The sequence below is a fragment of the Metarhizium brunneum genome, chromosome 3 (assembly GCF_013426205.1).
Source record: "Metarhizium brunneum chromosome 3, complete sequence".
Taxonomy (NCBI): Eukaryota; Fungi; Ascomycota; class Sordariomycetes; order Hypocreales; family Clavicipitaceae; genus Metarhizium; species Metarhizium brunneum.
The window spans coordinates 4,732,592-4,754,440 of NC_089424.1; the positions used below are offsets into that span (position 1 = coordinate 4,732,592).

The 21,849-nt window shown below is 28.6% G+C and overlaps 3 protein-coding genes across 3 annotated transcripts; 2 read left to right on the forward strand and 1 right to left on the reverse strand.

Annotated features, from left to right (window-relative positions):
- Positions 1-13,827: 13,827 nt before the first annotated feature.
- On the forward strand, positions 13,828-14,697 carry G6M90_00g066660 (uncharacterized protein; the record flags this gene model as incomplete). Its single annotated transcript, XM_014683786.1, has 1 exon — positions 13,828-14,697. The coding sequence occupies one exon, from the start codon at positions 13,828-13,830 to the stop codon at positions 14,695-14,697; it is 870 nt and encodes a 289-aa protein (XP_014539272.1).
- Positions 14,698-15,471: 774 nt separating this feature from the next.
- LIP6_1 (Lipase 6) lies at positions 15,472-16,857 on the reverse strand (the record flags this gene model as incomplete). Its single annotated transcript, XM_014683787.1, has 1 exon — positions 15,472-16,857. One exon carries the CDS (start codon positions 16,855-16,857, stop codon positions 15,472-15,474), a length of 1,386 nt encoding a protein of 461 aa, XP_014539273.1.
- A 2,359-nt stretch (positions 16,858-19,216) lies between these two features.
- Positions 19,217-19,570, forward strand: G6M90_00g066680 (uncharacterized protein; the record flags this gene model as incomplete). Its single annotated transcript, XM_014683788.2, has 1 exon — positions 19,217-19,570. One exon carries the CDS (start codon positions 19,217-19,219, stop codon positions 19,568-19,570), a length of 354 nt encoding a protein of 117 aa, XP_014539274.2.
- Between the last annotated feature and the right edge of the window lie 2,279 nt (positions 19,571-21,849).

Consider the following 21,849-nt stretch of genomic DNA (forward strand, 5'->3'; position numbering starts at 1 on the left):
TTTTTTTAAGTTTATTTTTATTATTTAGTAATATATATATATAATTATAAGTATAATTAGTTTTTTATAAAAAATAAACTTTATTATAAATAACCTTATAAAATAAATAGCTAATATAAGACTAGGCTTACTTATACCTAGAAATATTATATTAGCTAGTAGCTTTTAAAGTAATATTATAATACTTTAAAAAGTTATTATTACTTAAGTATAAAAGCTTTATAAGCTTATTAAATAATACTTTTTTCTTAAAAATTAAATAATATAAAATTCTTTTATAATAATAATACTAGCTTATATTAGCTCTTAAATAAAGTATAAACTAATCCTAATAAAAGCTTTATTTAATAGTAATAAAACTATATTTATAGCCTAAAAAAACCTAATATAATATAAGCTAGTTATAAATATAATATTTATAAGTAATAATTATAATTAATAAGCTTTTATTTTTTAAAACCTTTTAGCTAAAATCTAGGGCTAGATAGCTTTTTATTTTAAAAATAATAAAAAAGTTAGCTATAACCTAGCTATATTTTTAGGCTACTTAGCTATTATATATACTAACTTTTATAAGGAGAAAATAGCTTTTATTAAGCTTAATTAAATAAAATAATAATAAAATAAATTATTTATAAACTTTTTTATTTAATTTAAAAATAAAATTATACTTATTAAAAGCCTTAAATAAGAGAATTTTATTAAGTTAATAAAATTATAATAATTTTTTAATAAATATATATAAGAAAAAATTATTAATTAAAAAATATTATATTCTAAATATATTAAAATAATAGCTTACTTTTATAATATAGCTATAAATATTAAATTATTATAATTAAAAGAGAAATTTTATAATAAATAAGGTAAATATAATATAAACTTTAAAAGAAAATAATATAATAATAAAAATATAATTATAATAAATATAAGTAAATTAGGGTTTTAAGCCAGGCCTAAGAAAAGTATAAATTATAATTACTCTTAAAACTAATAAAAAAAATAAGCTTATTAAGTATTAATTAAATTAATTAATTAATAATATAAGAAAAAAAAATATTTATATTATAAATTTATAAGCTATTATATTTTAAAATATATATTTCTTTTTATATAATACTTATAAGTATCTAATATAAAAAAAATAATAATAAAAAATTCTACTTTTAATATAAATAAAAATAAAAAGCTATTAAGAAATAAAATACCCTTATAATAAGTTTTTTATTAAAAGTATTATAATATAATAATAGTTATAAATTAAGAGATATATTATATAAAAAATAAGAACTAAAAAAGATTAAATTAAAAATAAATATATTACCTTTTTTAGTTTTTATATTAATTAACTCTTTAAAATTTATAAATACTTAAGTAAATATAAGCTATAATTATTATATAATAATAAGTAAAAAATTTATATAATATATAAAACTAGACCTAGTTTTATTAGGTAAATAATAATAAATATATATTATAATAAAAATAAGAAAAAAAAAAGTAATATAATAGAAGTTATATTTCTTAATTTTTTACTTAGTATAATTTTAAGTAAATATAAATAACTAGGAATTTCTGGTAGTAATATATATAATACTAGGCTTTATATAAAATATTATACTAGAAATATTATAAATAATATAGTATAATATAAGTATATAACTAGCTAAGAAAAAAATTATAATTAGTATTATAAATAACTTAATAATTTAAGGGTTAGGTAATTAGGGGACCTAAAAGCTTATAGTATTAATAATAAAGTTAATATTTACTAGTATTATTTAATAAACCTAAAAAATAAAGGAAAAGTATTAGTTAATAATTATAAACTTATATAAAATAATATTAATATTATATATATAAAAAGCTAACCTAGATTAATAATAAAAGAAGCTATTCTAGCTTTCCTATAACTTATAGGACTTTTAGGACCTTTTTAACTAAGAAAAGGCAAATAAGCTACTTTTATATTAAGGCTAGCTAGACTATTATATATAATTAAAGCGGTATTTAGATAGAACTAACCTAAATTTACTATAAGCACTGCTTTATAATATATTATAAGAATATTTATTAGAGATTAGAAAGTAGATTATAAACCTAATAAATAAAAGATAGATTAGAGTAAGCTTTTTATTAGTTATAGCCCTAGTATTATTAGCTAAGAAGCTAGGAGAAAAATAGTAGTTTTATATAGATTATTATACTTTAAATAAGATAATAAAATAAAACTATTATTTACTTTTACTTATTAAGAAAATATTATATTCCTTTTTTAAAGCTAAGTAGTTTATAAAACTAGATATCTAGTTAGTATTTTATAAATTTTAGATTATACTAGGTAAAAAGCTTTTAATTATATTTTAGATTTAATTTAGGCTTTTTAAATAGCTAGTTTACTTATTTAAGTTAATAAGTGCTTTTATAATATTTTAATAATATATTAATAATACTTTAAGAAAAACCTTAAATAACTTTATTATAATATACTTTAATAATATTTTTATTTACTTAAAAGGCTTATAAAAAAACTATATATAAAAGGTATATAATATACTTATAAGGCTTTATATAGCTAGGTTATATCTTAATATAAAAAAGTATATATTTTATATTTAAAAGGTTAAATACTTAAAGTTTATTATTTATATAAATAAAGAAATTTGCCTTAATTTAAAAAAAATTAAGGCTATATAAAGCTAAGAACTCTTAATATATAAAAGAAAAGTTTAAGAATTCTTAGATTTTATTAATTTTTATTAAAATTTTATTTTAAATTTCTTTTTTTTTATAAAATTATTTTTAAGGCTACTAAAAAAAAGTATATTTTTTTAATAATTAGCTAAGTATAATAAAGCTTTTAAGATATTAAAAAGAGTATTTATTTTTTACTTAGTTTTAAAATAATAAAACTTTACTAAAAAAATAATAGTTAAAATAAACTACTTAATTAATACTCTAAAAGAATACTTATTATAAGTTATTAATAAAGTGCTTTACCTAGTAATATATTACTTTATAAGGCTAATAGCCTTAAAAAGGAATTATATAATTTATAATAAAAAGCTATTAGTAGTTATTTTTTATTTAAAATTATAGTTAATAGAACTTTAAAGTATTATTAACTTATTTATAATTTTTATTAACTATAAAAACCTAGAATATTTTATAGCGCTAAAAAAAATATTAGAATATTAGGTATAATAGGCCAAGATATTATTTTTATTTAATTTTTACCTTTAATATAAACCTAGCTTATAAGTATAATACCTAGATATACTTTCTAAATAGGACTAAAATAAGAACTTATTATTACTTTATTTTAGTAATATTATATAACTTATAAATATATAGCCTTTATTACTTAATAACTAGTTATAGTATAAAAATAATTAGGAGAAAATAAGCAAGATAACTAGGCTTTTTTTAAAAAGGAAAATTTTTAATAACTTATATTTATAAAGCTTATAAAACTAAAGTACTTTATATAATAAGGTAATAATATATTATATTAAAATTATTTAAGAGAATACTTATAAGTTCCCTTAAAATATAAATACTTATAAGTAAATTATAAATTATACTCTTTTTATATATAATACGCTATTATTTTAAAGCTATACTTAGATTTTAAAGTAGGAGCTACTTATAATAACCTTAATATAATATATATATAACTTTTTTTTAGTAGGTTACTCTAAGAAAAATATAACTTTTAAGCTATTATAATAAGAGTATTATTAGGATAAAATATTCTAGAATATTATATAGTTTATAAGAAATTATTATTATTATAATAGGTATAAAAGCTATTAGCTTTAATAAGAACTATTATAACTTATATTAGTTATAAACTGGTATTAGTTATAAATCTTAATTAACTTTATAATAAACCTTCTAGCCTAAAAGAAAAGGGATATTAAGTACCTAATAGTTATTATAAACTAGTTATTTAAATATATCTAGCTTAAAGCTATAATATTAATAAAGGCTAAGATATATATAAAACGCTTTAAATAATATTAGTAAAGGTTTTATAAATTCCTTATATAAATTATTATAAATTAAAAATTAAACTAATTAAGTAAGTTTTAAATAATATTATATATACTAATAGGAATTATATAACTTTTTTTTATAGTATATTACCCTTAAATAAATAATAGAATAAAAAGAGTAAATTAAGAGGTATAAGTAGTTTTATAAGTTATAATTAGCTTTAAATAATTTAATTAAACTAATTATTTAGTAGCTTATTAACTAGTATTAAATAACTATAACTTAATAGTAATTAAAATAAGCTTAAATAAAGCTTTATATAGGTTTAATATACTTTTAATCTAAGAATTTTCTTATTTATATAAGTTTATAATTTTAGCTAAAAGTAAAGTAATTATATTTATTAATTACTTATAAAAGGGAATTAACCTAGCTTAAGCTATTATAGTATTTAGCTAATAATAGTTCTAGGACTTAATAAATAAATAATAATAACTTATAAAAAGGTTTAAGAAAGAAAATATTATATAATTAAATTTATATAATATTAAAATAAATAAACTAAGTAAAAAACTAGACTAAATTATAATAAAATATAAGGTTATAAAAGTACTATTATTATTAATTATTTAATTAAATATTCTAAGAAGTATTTACCTAGTATTTTATATAAACCTTTTAGAGTAAGCAGCTTTTAACCTACTTTTAAGCTAGAAGCTCCTAGACTTTAAACTGGGATTAGAGCTAGTATAAATAAATAATAAGATAAATAGCTAGGTAACTATAAAATTTATAATAAAGAAAATTCTAATAGCTAAAAACGCGCTTAAATAAAAATATAAATAAAATATACTAGTAAAATAAAAGGGCTATATTTAACTAATATAAAAGTTATTAAAGAATATATAAAATATTAAGGTATTAAATTATTTTAAAACTTATTAGGGGGATATTTACTGGAATAATAGGCCTATACCAGCTCTAAGCTGTATCTGAGCTATAATACTATAAAATAAAAACCTAATAATTCTTATATAAAAAGAAAGCTTACAAGGCGGAAAATATTATAGGGTCTAGTTTGGGGGCGTAATAGGGCTATATAAAGCTATTTATTTTTCCTTTTAAGACTACTTAAACTAAAAAAAAAAAAAATAAAATAATATAATAAGCCGTATACTTAGTAGTATTAAGGCCAGGGCAGGGGCAATATAAGCTATATAAAAATCCTTATTATAAAGAAAAGGGGGGGGGGATAATAAGCCTTATAGGCTTTACGCTCTAGTTTAGCTTAAGCTTCTACTAAAAGTTAATAAAAAGCGGCCGGATTATATATTTATTTACAGGCAGATTTTATAAGCTAGTTAAAAATATATAGCTTAATTAATTTCTTTAACTTAAGAAAATTCTTTATTAATAAAAATAAAGTAAATATTCCTAAAAAAATAATATTATACTAGTTAAAACAAGAGTAAAGTATAAGAGCAGGTTATTGCCCTAGAGTTTAAATAAATACCAGTAAGAGAATAAGCGTTATTATTAGGGGCTAAGTAAGGGCTAAACCAAAGGGGCGGGTTATAAAGGCCTAAGGACCTAAAGTATTAACACCTTATACTATAACAAAAAGCTAGGGCAGCCAGCTAAGGTTAGGTATAAGGGCTAGCTAGGCCGGGGCAAGATAAGGAGTAAGTAAGGCAAGATAAAAAGCAAGCTTAATAGGAGTATAATTAGATATATATAGGCTAGGGACCTTAATATAAAAAAATAAGTTAATAAGCTAAGCGGTTAAAGCAGCTAAGAGCGCAATTAAAGCGGCAAAACCAAAGCCTGGGGGATTATTAGCAGCACAATAAAATAGATTAATAGTTAGGCCTATAAACCGCAAGAACTCACGGGACAAGTTAGTGATAAAACGGGGAGGGTAATATATAATATATTAATAGCTAATAAACAAATTAAGGTTATTTAAAGACAGCTTAAAGCTAGAATAATAAGAAATATTCCTTATAAAGGCTAGAGGTAAAAAGGCAGCCAGGAAGTAGGTAATTTAAAACCTAGGGGCAAAATAACTAAATAAAGCACACGTTAAGGTGCGCGTATTAATACCAGGCCTAGCAGAATAGCCAGCCTAAGCTATCTAGGAGCAATAGGCATTAGGAGCGCGGCGCTAAAAGACCTTAGTGTTAGGTAAAACACCTAGGGGTAATAGTAAGCGGAGACCAGAACAGTCGCGGGAAAGGTTAAGGTTATTATAATCACGAGAATACTTAGGGTTATTCTTATTAGCGTTAAATTAATTATTACTTTTAGTATTATTAAAAAACGTGTCCTGTTCTAGAACCAGGTTAATAGCAGGAAGAGCGTAAGGGGGGGCATAACAAGTAAAGAGGGATATAAATTAGAGAAGAGCCATATATAATTAATAAGTCTCTTAGGTAACTAGGCGCTATTAACAAACTAACTTATACTAGTTAACAGCTATATAGTTTATAGCAGTAGCTATACCGCTTTATTTGCGGAAAAAATTAGCTAAGGCAAGCTTACTAGCCTATAATAAGTTATCCCCATAATAATTAAGGGTTAAAGTAGTGGCTAGAATAACAGCCTGGTTAGTAGGCTGCTTATAAATATTAGTGGAATAAACTGCCTTAGGATTTTAACGGGCACGGTCTAATATAACACAGAACTTTTTCGTTACAGAGATAAACAAGGCCAAAAACTTAGTATAATACGCTTTCTAACTAGTAGTAGGATTTTTTTAGAGGGCTACAATCATGATATAGCCCTTACCGGCTTAAAAACGCTGAATTTTCTTCTATTATTGGCGTAGTTTCGTGTCCCTAGCGAAGACGTGCGATTCTTAATAGCACTATTAGCGGGTATTATAACAGGCCTTATAGGCTATGCCGGGGCCGGGCAAACACTGTCCCTGACTTATAGTAATAATTTATTGGCGGTAGGGGATATAAGAATCGGCTATTTTATTACTATCTGAGAGTTTATTATTATTTAAGTTACCCTTAATAATATACTTATTAAGGTAATAATTATAGCCTGGGGGGTAATTTAGGGGAGTTAGGTTAAGAGTAGTAATAACTATAAATATTTTTTTATTTAGGAATAAAATAGCTTAAAAAAAATATTATAAATAAATAATAATAAGAGTATAAATAAGAAGTAATTAAGTAGTTCTAATTAGGATAATTAGAATAATAAGTTAATTAAGGGAAGAAAAAAAGAAGTTATAAGGGAGAAAAATAAAATATTTTTTTTCTTTTTTTAAGAGATTATCTTATATTTTACTAGAAACTAAAACAAATAAAAAGGGGGGGCAAAGCGTATACGCGTTTAACCCTAGAGGAAAAGGTTACCTAGCAACGCAGGCAAGTAAGGAGGTATATTATAAACTTAAGCTATAAGCTTAGGTCTAAGTAGAATTCTAGGCGGAGCCAGACTAGACCTAATATAAATAAACTCTAGGCTAGTATAAATTATTAGGTTTATATAAAATTCTAGGCAAAGCTAAACTAGACTTAATATAAATAAAATTTAAGCTAAAGTAAGGTATATTAAGAGGAAAAAAAAAGAGATAAACCCTTTTCTTTTTTCCCTTTTTTTTAAGTTTATTCTTATTATTTAATAATATATATATATAGCTGTAAGTATAGCTAGTCCCTTATAAATATTATAAATAAAAGTTTAATTCTAAATATAATAAAAAATATATAATAAATTATAATAATTTAAAATATAAAAAGTATATAAAAATAAAAAACTAAATTTATAATTACTTATATTAAATATTTAATAATAGATTTTACTTTAAGTATTTATAAAATAAAATTAGATTTATAAAATAATATTAAGAAATAAAATAATAAATTATAAAAAAATTTATTTTAAAAAACTTAAAAAATAAAATATATTATTTATAAAAAAATTATAAGCTAATATAAAAAAAAATATTAATAACTTTTAATATAATTTAAAATAAATAAAGTAATAAAATAATATTAAATATTAAAATTATAAAATATTATATTTATATACTTATAAATAATAATATAATAAGTAATTATATTTTACTTAAAATTATTAATTATTATTAATTATTATAAAAATATAAAAAAATATTATATAAATTAATTAATATTAAAAAAAAACTTTTTATTTATAATAATAAAATTATTAATTAAAAAATTAATTATTTTAAAGTATAAATTTAAAGTTATTTAAAAATAATTTAACTTAATATTATAAATATATTAAAATATAATTTAATATTAAAATATTTATAATTATAAAAAAATAACTTATTAATTAATTAAAAAATAAGTTAATTAAAGTAAAATAAAATTTTAAGCTAATAAAATTAATAAAATTTTAAAAAAAAAAAATTTTATTATAATTTAATTTATAAATAAAATTTTAAAAAAAAAAAACTTTTAAATAAATTATTTAAAAACTAATAATAATAAATAAATAATATAAAAATAATAAATATAAAAAAAAATAATTAAATTTATTATAATAATTTTAATAATATTATAAATTAAAATATAAATAATAATAAATAATAAAAAAATAAAAGTTAAAATTTAAAAAATTATTATTATTTTAAAAAAAGATTTTATAAATATAAATAAAAAACTTAAAAAAAAAAAAATAAAAATAATAAAAATAATAAAAGCTTAATAATAAAAAAAAAAAAACTTAAAAATATTTTTAAAAAATATTAAAAATATAAAAGATTATTTATAAAAAAATTAAAAATTAAATTATTAAAATATAATTAATAAAATTATTAAATTAAATTAATAAATAAAAAATTAATAATATTTTATAAAATTTATAATTTAAATATAAAAAAACTTAAAATATTATAAAAATATATTAATAAAATATTAATAAAAAGCTATATTAAAATATTTATATTAAAAGCTAAATATTTAATTATATTTATTTTTAAGAAAAATAAAAAATTATAATTAATAATAAATTATTAATAATTAAATATAATTATTATAAAAAATTAAATATTATTATTATTTATTTTTAAATTATAAAATTAATTATATAAAATAAATTAATTTATTATTTTAAACCTAAAAAAAGTATATAATTTAATTTAAATAAAAAAAAATTATAAATAAAAAATAACTTTTAAAATAAAATTTAAATTATTTAAATACTTAATAATATTATTTAAGCTTATTAATATATTAATAATATTTTAATAAATAATTAATAATATATTATAAAAATATTTAAATAATTTTATAATAATATATTTAAATAATATATTAATTTTCTTAAAAACCTTAAAAAACTATAAAAAATATATATATAAAATATTATAAATATTATAAAATATAAAATTATTAATAAAATTAATAAAAAGTAAATTTTATACCTAAAAAGTAAATTTTTTTAAATATATAATATAATTAAATAAAATATAAATAAAAAAAATTAAAATTAAAATAATAAAAAATTAATTAAAATTAAAAAATATTAAGAATATATAAAGCTTTAAAAGCTTTATAAATTATTATAAAAAATTTATTAAAAATTATAATAAAATTATAATATTTTTAAATAAATTTATTAAAAAAAATAAATAATAAAATTAAAATAATAAAATATAATATACTTTTAATAAAATTAAAAAACTTATTATATTTAAACTTATTTTAAAAACTTTTAATTTAAAAAAAAAAATAAAATTAAAAATTAATTTATTAAATTTTATTTTAAAAATATAAATTAAATAAAAAAATAATAATAAAAAATTATATTTTAATATATTTTACTTAAAAAAACTTTATAAAATAAAATTTAATTATTTTATTTATAATAAAAATTTTTTAATAATTATTAATATTTTTAAGAAATTTAAATATTATTTTATAAAAAATAAATATAAAATTAAAGTATATATTAATTATAAAAATATTTTTTATTTTATAATAATATAATAATTAAATAAATAATAAATTTAATAAATTAAATATTTTTTAGAATTTAATTATAAAATTATTTATTAAAAAAAATCTAAAAATAAATAAATAAATACTTTAAATTAAAAAAGTAATTATAATATAAAAGTATTTATAATAATAAAATAATTTCTTAAAATTAATATAAATAATAATTTTTAATAAAAATAATTAAATATTATATTAAAAGTATAAAATAAAAACCTAATATATAAGAAAATTTAATAATAAGTAAAAAAAAAAGTTAAGTTTATAAATATATTAAAAAAATATTTTATAAAACCTAGAATTATCTTAAAATACTATAAAAAAACCTAAATACTTTTAAAATTATAAAAAAAATATACTAAAAAAATATATAAATATTTAGTTTATAAATATTAAAAAATTTATAAAATATTAAATAAAATATAATAATAATATAATTTCTTAGAAATTAAGAAAATAATTAAAAAAATTATTAATAAATATATATAATATAAAAAAAATAAAGCTTTATAATATAAATTATATAAAAAATTATAATTATTATTAATATTAATATAATTATAAAAATTAATAGCTTTTAATTATATTATAAAATTATTAATATTAAAAAAACTAATAATTAATATAAAATATAATAATATATTTATAATTATAAATAAACTTATAAAATATAAATATTTTTTATTATATAAAAAAATAAATAATATAAAAAAACTTATATATATATTTTTATAAATTATAATAAGTAATTATAAGCTATTAAAAAAAATTATATTAAATAAAAAAAATATATTTATTTTTAAGTTTTAATAAGTACTTATAATATAATTTAAAATAAATTATAAGTTAAATATTATATATTATTTATAAATAAATATATAAATAAAAAAATTAAATTAAATACTTAAATAATATTTATAATATTATATTAATTATTAATAAAATAATTAAGTTAAATAATTATTTATAATATAATTAGCTTATAATAATTTAATATTAAAATTAATAAAATAAATATTAGCTTATATTAATTATAAATTTAATTTTAAAGTATTTTAAATATAATATAAAAAATTATAAGTAAAATAAGTAATATTATAAATAAATAAACTAAACAAATTATATAAAAAAATATAATATAAATTAAAATTTATATAAAATAAAATAATATAATATTATAATTATAAAAAATTAAAAAAATTAATTTTTAAGAAAAAAAATATAATTTACTTATTTTAATAAAATATTAAAATAATATAATTAAATAATAAATTAAATTATAAAAAATTAAAATTATTTATTATTAAAAAATAAATATTAATAAATAATTATAAACTTTTATTATTAAAAATTATAAGAAATTATTTTATAATATATATTTTATTTTTTAAGAAAATATTAAATAATATATTAATAAAAAAAAATTTTAAAATTTTAAATAATAAAAAATATAAAATAAAATAAATTTTAAATATAAAAATAAAAAATAAAATATATTAATATTTTATTAAATAAAAAAACTATAAAAATAAAAAAAATATATAAAAACTTATAAAATACTTAAAAAATTATTAATATTTATTATAATAATATTATTAATAATTTATAACTTAATATTAAGTAAAGCGCTTTAATTTAAAATATTAAAAATACTTTAATTTTAAGTATTTTAAATAGCCTTAAATTTTTATTATTAAACTTATTTTAATTTATATTTTTAAGCTTTTTTTTTTTTTTTTTTTTAATTTATATTTTTTATTTTTTTTAAAAAAATAAAATTATAATAAGTTATTTTTAAACTTTTTTTATATAAATAATAATATATATACTAAAAATATATTAAATAATTTAAGGCTTTATTTATTTTTAGCTAAGCTTTATAATACTTTTTAATTAATAGTTTTTTTATTAATTTTTTTTTTAAGCTAATAAAATTTTTTAATAATATAATTTATTAAAATATATTAATAATATATATTATAATAAGAAAATTTTATATATATAATTTATTATAAAAATATAAAAATTATTATAAAAATAATCTAAAAAATAATAAAAAGTATAATAATTAATACTTTTAATAACCTAATAAAAACTTTTTTTTTTAAAATAATAATTATAAAATAATACTTTAAAATTTTATTTATAAATAAAAGTAATAATTATAATATAATTAATAATAAAATAAAATCTTTTAGGTTTTTTTATATAATTAGATATAATAAAAGAAAAATATTATAAAAAAATAAAATATTTATAACTAATAAAAAAAAAGGTAAATAAAATTATTTATAAAATAAAGCTTAAATTTTAAAAGTAAAATTATAAAAGAAAAAATATTATATTATAATCTAATTATAAGCTATAATATAAATTATAAGTTAAGCTGGTTATATAAGCTATAAAATAATATAAGTATAATAAGTAATAAATTAATAATTAAAATAAGCTATTAATAAAAGAGAATTTATTAATTATTTAATAAACTTTAAATAAACTAATAATATATATATAATTATAATTTATTAAAACTTTAATAAATAATATATAAATATTATAATATATAAAAACTCTTAAATTTACTTTATAAATAAATTTTAATTTTTTAGCTTTTAATATAAATTATTATATTAAATAAGCTTTACTTATAACTTTTTAACTTTAATTACTTAATTATAATTTATAACCTATTATTAATATAATAATTAATTACTTAGATTAATTACCTTAGTTATTTTGCTAATATAAATTATAACTAGTTTATCTCTTAGGAACCTTAGCCGTTACAGGTTATCTACTAAAGCGCGTTCTATTAGGTTCCCAAACTCCATAATAATACTACAATTAGTGTATTATAAGCAGGATTTATAAATAATAAGTTAAGTTTTAAGTAGATTAAGCACTTTAATAAATATATTATTAATAAGCGGATTAGCTAATACCAGCTCCTTATAATCGACGGACATGGCTCCCACTATACAATAGAATTCATCTAATATGTAGAAAACCATGATATTATATTATTCGGCTTGCCTCTATATCTTAGACATATCCTTTAAACGTTGGATGTTGTTGCCTTTCAGCCATTTGTCACGTTATGAGACTCATGCTAACTAAGCTTCTCAATAAAATTATTATGCTTGTTGTTCCGAGTGCTGCAGACTCCGTTTACAGCTCTTTATTTAATATTAAAAACTTCCTTTCGTCCAAATCTGTTTTTCGGCTAACTTAAGTTATAATAACCGATATTATGACAGATGGAAATTACACTAAGTTTGCTTGTTCTATCAACAGAGGCAGTTTTATCCGACAGATCCAGAGAAAGAGGGACCTCAATCGTACCAAAAGAGCTGAATTGGTATCATTGCAACGCAAAGCCATAAAGAATCGGCCCTTAAAAACTGGAGGCATTCTTTCTGTAGGTGATGCACGCAAAATGGTGCAAAAAAAGAAGGATGACAGCGTTGCATTGGCACGACGAGTTATTGAGGCTGCAGATGAAAAGGCACATACTAACGCCAAAAAGTGGTTTTTTAAAGCCGCAAAAAAGGCACGTAAATAGCGTATAACTTCTGTACTAGAACCACTAGAAATTAATAGCGAAAAGGGCGTACGGACTGTGCGAAGAGGTTAATAGAGCTATTAGGCCTAAAAAGTGCCCGAACTGCTGATCTGCCCGCACTGGTGATAAGCAGCACCTTTGGTGGTGCGAGCCAAAGCGAGCCCAAAAAAGTGGGGCGTGGCACGAGTAATCATTTTCCTACTATTTTGAATCCCACTTCAGGTTTTCGCTCACAGGCATCGAACTTGTCACTCCAAGCCCGAGTCCAATAGTCGTCGAATAATGGGAAGCCTGAAGACTGTCAAAGGCCCGGCCATATTCGTCGGCCAGTATCTATCTGATGAAGCGCCGTTCAATAGCCTCGTGGGTATCGCAGAATGGGCCGCCAGCCTGGGTTACGCTGGAATTCAAATCCTCATCGGCGATAGGCTAATCGACATGGACCGAGCCGCCGCAGATGTCGAGTACTGCAAGTCGTTGCTGACAACCCCGGAGAAATACCAAGTGCAACTAACCCAGCTGTCCTCGCATCTCCAAGGACAATTGGTGGCTGCTCACCCAGCGTACGATGCTTTATTCGATGGATTTGCGCCTCCCCAGCTTCAAGGCAATCCAAGTGCAAGACAGAAGTGGGCAACCGGCGTGCTTATCAGGGCGGCGCGCGCGTCCAAGAATTTAGGACTGGCAGCTCATGCCACCTTCTCGAGAGCACTGGCGTGCCCATATAGATACTCCTGGCCCCAAAGACCTCAGAATATGGTTGAGATTGCATTTATAGAGCATTCCGCACGTTGGAAACCAATCCTTGATGTATTTGATGAGGTCGGCGTCCACTGTTGCTTTGAACTTCACCCTGGGGAGGATGTCCATGACGGGGCGTCTTTCGATCGGTTCCTCCGGGCGGTGGACGGTCATCGACGAGCCTGTATACTGTACCACCCAGGCCATTTCGTGTTGCAACAAGTCGGATATCCAAGTTTCCTGGACATCTATCATGAACGCGTCAAAATTGTCCATGTCAAGGACGCCGAATTCTTACCCAGTGGACGCCAGGGCGTCTATGGTGGAACGGGCAGGCCGATTCCGTGCTCTTGGTCATGGTCAAGTCGACTTCAAAGGCATTTTTACGAGGATTGCAAAGTACGGGTTTGACGGGTGGGCTGTCTCGGAGTCTGAATGCGCGTTCACGGACAAGGTAGTTTGCGCTGCCGACGGGGCCACCTTCATTACTAGCCATATCACCCCCGTTGCACGCAATACGTTTGACGACTTTGCGAAGACAACCCTGGGAGACCATCAGATTCGTGACATGCTGGCTATCTGTCAACGTTGATTTGCACAAGGTACGGTCCCGAGCCGAATACATGTCACTCAACATCGCGAGGACGATTGTGTGCGATCTGAGCACTACTTATTCGACCTTAATTTGCGCCATGCTCATACCTAGCAGTAGCTTAGCGTATTCACCTCCTTCACTGGATCTCTTACGAATTGTCATACATTAGTGTGTAACACGCGAGGTCGTCGAGGTGTGGCACGCTACGAGAGTATGGCGCAACTAGGACGAATAGAGAATCTCTTGATTTCCTACTTAAAAATTAAGCAATGTGAAACTAAATGCTTTATGTAATATGGCAAGAAGCAGCATAGCAATAGGTGTGACCTTGAATGAATGACTTGACCTTGTCAGAGGTCATCGGCTTGATATTCGCTGCAGTGGCAGGGCCGGCACCTCCAGTTTCGGGGCAGGTAACCAGAACGCTCTCGGCGGGATGAGCTGAGTATATTGACAAGTACCGGTAGCTAGACGACCATAACAAGTGTCCAAAAGTGAAGAGGACACGAACAAAAGGAGAATTCACGGGCCTCCAAGCCGGCAGCATCTGAGGCAAGTTTGCCGTTCAAGATGACGTATTCGTAGGGGACTCAAGATATGGTCTTGTTCAGCGTTGAGAGGTTTTTGACGATGTTGATATCCTCCTTGCCAGCAGTTGCTAATACCTCAATCAGCATTACTAGAACTGGCTCAAGGGCGACACCGAGAGCAATAGGGTTCAGAGTGTTGCGAAGCACTGTGGTGCGTGAGCATCCACTGGCGACTTTTCCAGCAAAGGCATTTGCAACAAACTCGAGCACTTCTAAAATGGCGAGAACCTCGGTGGTGATGTGCCCACCATTAGCAAAGGTGATAAACTTGACGTTGGCGCCATTACTACACCAAGCATCTGCCAGCGTAGAGGCGTTTGTGTAGGGAACAATCTCATCCTTAGTTGCATGATATAGCAGTACTGGCGCGGTCGGTGTCTCGTTTTTATGAACGCCCATGGTATTTTGTTCTAGAACTGACACAAGATCGGGGTTGTAGAGAAGGCCAGGTCCCTGGTTTTGAAAGCTAGTAGATAGTACTGACTGTTCTGGAAAGGCGAGTAAATCACCAATGGCGCAGCTGGCTGCAGCGAAGTCAAGAACGCGTTGGCCGCGTGGAGTCATGATGCTCTTCAGAAGGGGAGTTAACTGCGCACCGTACGCGCTTGGTTTGGCTAGGCCGTTGATAGCGGCGGGCACAAACCCACTGAATAAAGTATTGTCAATAAATGTCAAGATGCCAGTCAGATTTGCAGGCGTCCCGCCATGGGCCCAGCCCTTGAGTGCTAGGTCAGGGGCGTAAGTTGGCTGTAAAGACGCCGCCCAGCCCGTGGCAATGGCGCCGCCTGAATATCCCACACCAACTACCATAGGGTTGTTTGTTGAGAGCTTTAGGTTATTACCAAAGTTTTTGACTGCGCGCATGCCATCCAAGACACCCATGCCTTCAAGTCGACCAGGACCAAAGGCCGCATCGGGACCCTCGTAGTCCGGCGACGCCACAATATAGCCAGAGAGCAGGTAGAGTTGCAACAGAAAAAACTCAGACGAAGAGATCAAGTCGGTTTGCAAGGAGCCCAACTGATAGTTATAGCTGGGGTTGCAAATGGATGCCGAGCTATCATATGCCGTATGGAAGGAAATGAAGCGGTCTTTCTTAGCAAATAATGGCTTGAAGATGGTCGTGACCGTGGCGATAGGTGAGCCGTTAATGGCTGTTGTACGATAGAGTAGCTGCCATGTTTCCACGGGATCTGGAATAAGCCCAAAAAAGGAGGCCACGACAAGGCGTTGGCGTAAAATAGCACCGGGTTCTTTGGATTCGAAACCCGCTGGAGGTTGATAGAAAGGATCTTTGCTTGGTGGTAAAGCACGTGACCCCTGAGCAGAGACAAGAGCGAGAGAAACAATGGCTAGGCACATAAGCCGGAGCACCAATGTACTCATATTGGGAGTCGTGGTAATAGTATTTGCTGAGAAGAGGCAATATAACTCTGATGTTGTAGGCTCGTCTGCACAAGGACGAGACACAATTAGCCTAGGGGTGACGCCGAATTAATATATGGGATTTTGCTCTACTGCAACGACACCGTTATTGGCAGCTTGGGCTGTTGGTCGTCATCTCGGCACACCTCTCATCAAGTTCTCTTAGCTGACAACCTGCTGTAACTTTGTTCTCGAAATGACGGCGCTACGACACCAAATACGCTGCTGTCAATACTAGGCTGCCATATTGGCAACTAGCTCAGCAAACTAGTGTAGGTATTCAGAGAAAGCAGCGCAAGAAAAGAAGAGCTCCCGGGCCTCGATACAAATGGGGTCCGGGGCCGAAGACATCGGATGATGTGATTACGATTAGTGCTAAGCTTGAAAATGCCGAAAGTACAACCCCAGTTGTGGGGTGAGCCTTAGGACGTCGACGTCGACCAAGGCAGCGTCCAATGACGCTCCATCGCGAGGTCACGAGCGTCGTTGAAGGAAACGGGCGGCAAAAACTGGGGAAATCGGGCGACTGCGTAATCCCTATAGATGTCCCACTAAGTGCCGATGTATTGGGCCCTTCAGACTACTCGTGCCTTTGCGCTTTGAAAAAATGCGGGACTTGACATGCGGGACAGCTGAGCCGCCGATTTTAGTTGTGAAAACCATCACCGTCCTCAAACGCGCCAGATTCCCGTGTCCTTCCCGCAGGCGGTCTCGAACCCAGTCACCGCCATCCCAAGGACTCCGGCTTTCCATCTCCTCCCGCGAAGGCTGATCGCCGCCCGACTGTTGCTGTCCACTTCGTACCATCAGACCGAATTTATCGAAACCAAACCCGGCCGGCAAATCTCTGGCAGCCAGATTGCTGAAAACTAGACTGATTCTTTCACAGTCATTTTTCTTGACGTATGGATCCTTATGAGACCAGGCCCTTAAGTTTATCAAATCATCCGATTCGATAGGGTTAACCAAGTATTTAATTGGCCGTCGTCCAAGCTGCTGGGATCGTCTGTGAAGCAACCTGTTTAACTTCACTACAGCTTCTTCCCAATCGCTCACCTTACGAGCCGCTGCACAGAGTTTATTACAGAAATTAATTCCACTATACGCCTACTGGTAATAGTAAACCTTATCTCCGCCCTAGATACGGCTTACTATCTTCTAGGCCTCGACACTTCTAGATTTGTTACCCTGATCTTTCATCACTCGGCTATTTTGCACCGCGCCTGACATTTTCCCTGACCCGTTCTTAAAATCTTTACTATTTATTTTATAGACATGATTCTATTATTTCTAAAGCTATAACCTTAGAATTTCTATATCCCCTCTATACCGCGGAAAACTCCATCACGGCTCCTGCGCTAATACGTCCAAACCAAACCTCTCTCGTTTGATCTGACCTCTCTTAATCTCAATATCGGCCACACCACCAATTCCCCAGACCACTTCCCGGATCAACTCCCTTCCTCACGTAAATACTATACCTTCACATACAAATCGTGTCCTCCACCCACGAAATACTATCAACCTCAACCTCGTGAACTGATATCCCAGCCAACCCCTGATGCCTTACTGGCAGATGACCAAGCCAGCAGCCGCCGATGCTTCACCAGCAGATAACCCGACCAACCCTGATATCTCTTATGCAGCATGGCTCAGCCAGGGCCTGACAGCAAAGATGACCGACTATCAACACCACCACATGCCACATTCCTCGGAATCACCGTCCAAATGACCAGACTATGCGCAGCAACAGACACGGGAAAAAACTTCCCAGACCTAGGCAACACACCAAAGACACTTAACCAACAACACCACTCGTACCACACCTAATCCTCAGAATTACCAGCCAGATGACCAAATCCGCATAGCCCCCTGTTACTGAGGGGGGCCTGGTGATATGGTTTTGCTTTTTCTGACGTTGCTTTTTGTTTCTGACATTCCTTTTTTCGGGCACCTCTCCCACCTCCCGGCGACGACGAGCAAAGACCATCCTGCCAACCACTTGCCGCTTACGGCGGCTACCATTATGAAGCAAGTCTGTGTTTTCCATGATCCCGTCAGCTCAGCTCTGTAACAAAACAGCCATGGACCATTTCTTATGACACATGTGATAGTATTCAGAGCAGAAGACGCGATAATGCGTACGTGCTCATATGCCCTGGGCCTGAGCCTGTCGCGTAGAGTCTGCCCGACCAGTCCTGGATAACGGAGCGTAGTAAACCATCTGTTTCATGCAGAATTATTCCCCTATAGAAACCAGCGATGCGACCTACGTCCCAGGACCGTTTTTCGCTCACACTCATTCCAAATCTCTTTCAACATGTCTCGACAACCAACATTCACAAGCATAATTCACTTACGGGATTTCGTCGACGCCATTACAGATGACCCGACCCGAGAAAATGCTCCAAACTACGTCGAAATCCAAACAGATCTCAACATCTTCGAGGAAGACGGTTTCCATGATCCTAATATCGCCACCGACCCCATTCGCACCCGCATCCATACTTATCTGACGCAAGAACAACGAGAACTCTACGTTCCTGGCGCTTTCTTCTACGCCGACGGCCGCTTCTTCACGGCACTGTCAATGAACGGCACTCTGGAGATTAGCACGCAGACGCTGAGCTTGATGAGGCAGGTCTGGCCAAACATTCGCCCTAGCTCTAGCTGACAGCCTTAGACACCCAGGGAATATCGCCGACTCCGTCCAGTATAACCAGCACTTGCCAGAGTAATAGTGCCCGATGGTGACCGTTATCAGCTTCGTGCCTCCCTATACCGACAACTCGCTTGACCCTTCTGAGCCCCGTCACTTCACCATTAAAACATCTGTCTACAACGCATCGAAGGCAGCCCTAGCTCACCTCTCCGTAGTCTACTTCTTAGAAGGCACCAAGCGTTAAAGGAAAGTCAAGACACCAGCATCGGGAGCTCTCCTCAGCGTCACTGCTAAGATCGCCGGCCGCACGAGGGACACCAACCTCCTGGCCCTCCAAGTCCTCGACCTCGCTTACTTACCAAGACCTGCGTCCGCTCCAACGCCCACCCCGACCGATACTCCACCTTCGAAGCGATCCGACCGCTGGCGTGGCCGGGTCCCATCTACATCTACTCCTTCGAAGAGGCCACGCATATCGGGCCCTGCCAACGAAGCTGCAAACCCGTCTGATAGGAATACAACTCTTCCAGACGCCTTGTCAAGCGCGCTTATTTTCCCGCACTCAGAGCTTACTACAGAGCCCATATCCGCCCCAACTTCTCCGTCCACCACTGCTAACCCCAAAGAATCCTCCCCAACCCCGGGCCTGCCCCTCGTATCCGACGGCGGAGCTCGTCCACGTCGCAATCGTCATCCCCCCAAGAAGTAGGTTAACGTAGAGTAAACATCAGTAAACTAGATACAGCCGTCAATAAGTTGCCAACAGTGGCATCGATGGAAGATGGCAGCACAGGGACTCATGAAACTGTTAGGCTACAATGACTCAACTACTTTTCCTCCTCAAGCTTGAGTATGTAACTTTTCTTGTGCTCCATCCAGTCTGCCCCTAGTTCGGCAATTCCTAAACTCCCGCTATAACGGGCTGAGTCCGATATGACTCGGCTTGCACTCTCGCCTTCGGCCCCGGCCCCCGGCCTAAACCATGTGTCGAGCTCAGGAGCTCAAGAGCTCAAGAGCTCTCCTTTTCTTGCTCTCTTTTCCTTTCTTCTTTGGCGTTTAGATACTCGTAGTGGTCGCCTAGCCACTTATCAATATACTCAGCTTGGACCATTACACCCGCACTAGAATCGGCCACTAAGAAGCTCCTGCTCTAACTTTTAAGTCTGCTCTCACGTTGAGACATCTAGCCCGTATAAAAACTTTCTTAAAACTTCTCATAAATTACTACATCATGTTAAGCTTTCGTTTCTCAAGGCTCTCCTGGGCAAGCCGCTTGCGGTTTGGTCTCCTGTTTTGTTGCACGATTTGCAGCCGTCAATATAATTATTGAACCAATCAGAACCTCTAAAACTTACTTATCTGCACCAAACCCTCAGTATTCGGGAAAAACTTAAGAACTAATGTATACACAGCCTTCCGCTGAACAAAGGGTGGGTGGAGATGGGAATTTTGTTTCGGCGTGGTGCCTGTGGGCCAAAAAATCTTACACTTTGGCAACGAAGGAGATAGCCAAAATACAGGACGTACGTATGTACATGTACTACTAACTAAGTCGCATCACCAACTCTCTTCCGCTTACGCAATGATCAGATGACTAGTTACATATCATATTGATTCAAAAGTGGCGCGTGCCTGAAAATCCTGGAAAATGTAACCCTAGCACCAAGTCATAGGACGTCGTTTACATTACTTCGTCCTCATTGCTCCATTTGTTGGACGCTATAGTTATTACCCGTTGTCCGCCTATACTGTTCCAAGTGAAACCCTCATGGCTCGGGGATTCAGCAGCCGAGTCATGGTGTACATGGTGCATATTTGAACTTCCAAATTAGGCCATGGCGTAGGTCTTCCACGTCAGTACGAGGCCCGTGCTGCTTGCTTATCTTTTCCGACGCTCCACTTAAAGTATGAACTATTGAAGTATTGCGAATGAAAGATCGGCATAAGCAGGCTAGCCGAAAGACCTACAGGAAACATACCAAGACGACTACCTACACGATATGTCAAGTCGCTCATTCAAGGCAACAGCCATTCCTATACTGCTGCCTGGCATATTGCAATAAGCATTAAGTTTTGTATTATTCTACTCTTTATGTGGGAAATCAGGAGTCTCTCGTTTTGTCTAAGCTGTCCCACACAATCGTGTGTGTGACACACAAACTGGTACTTTTTGGTGAGCCAAAGTTACGGGAAAGAATGGAGAACGTCTAGTAAACCCAAAATACGCCCCACGCATTACGTCTTCGTGTAGTATGATATTCAACGGACAGAGACCGATCATATATTCGGCT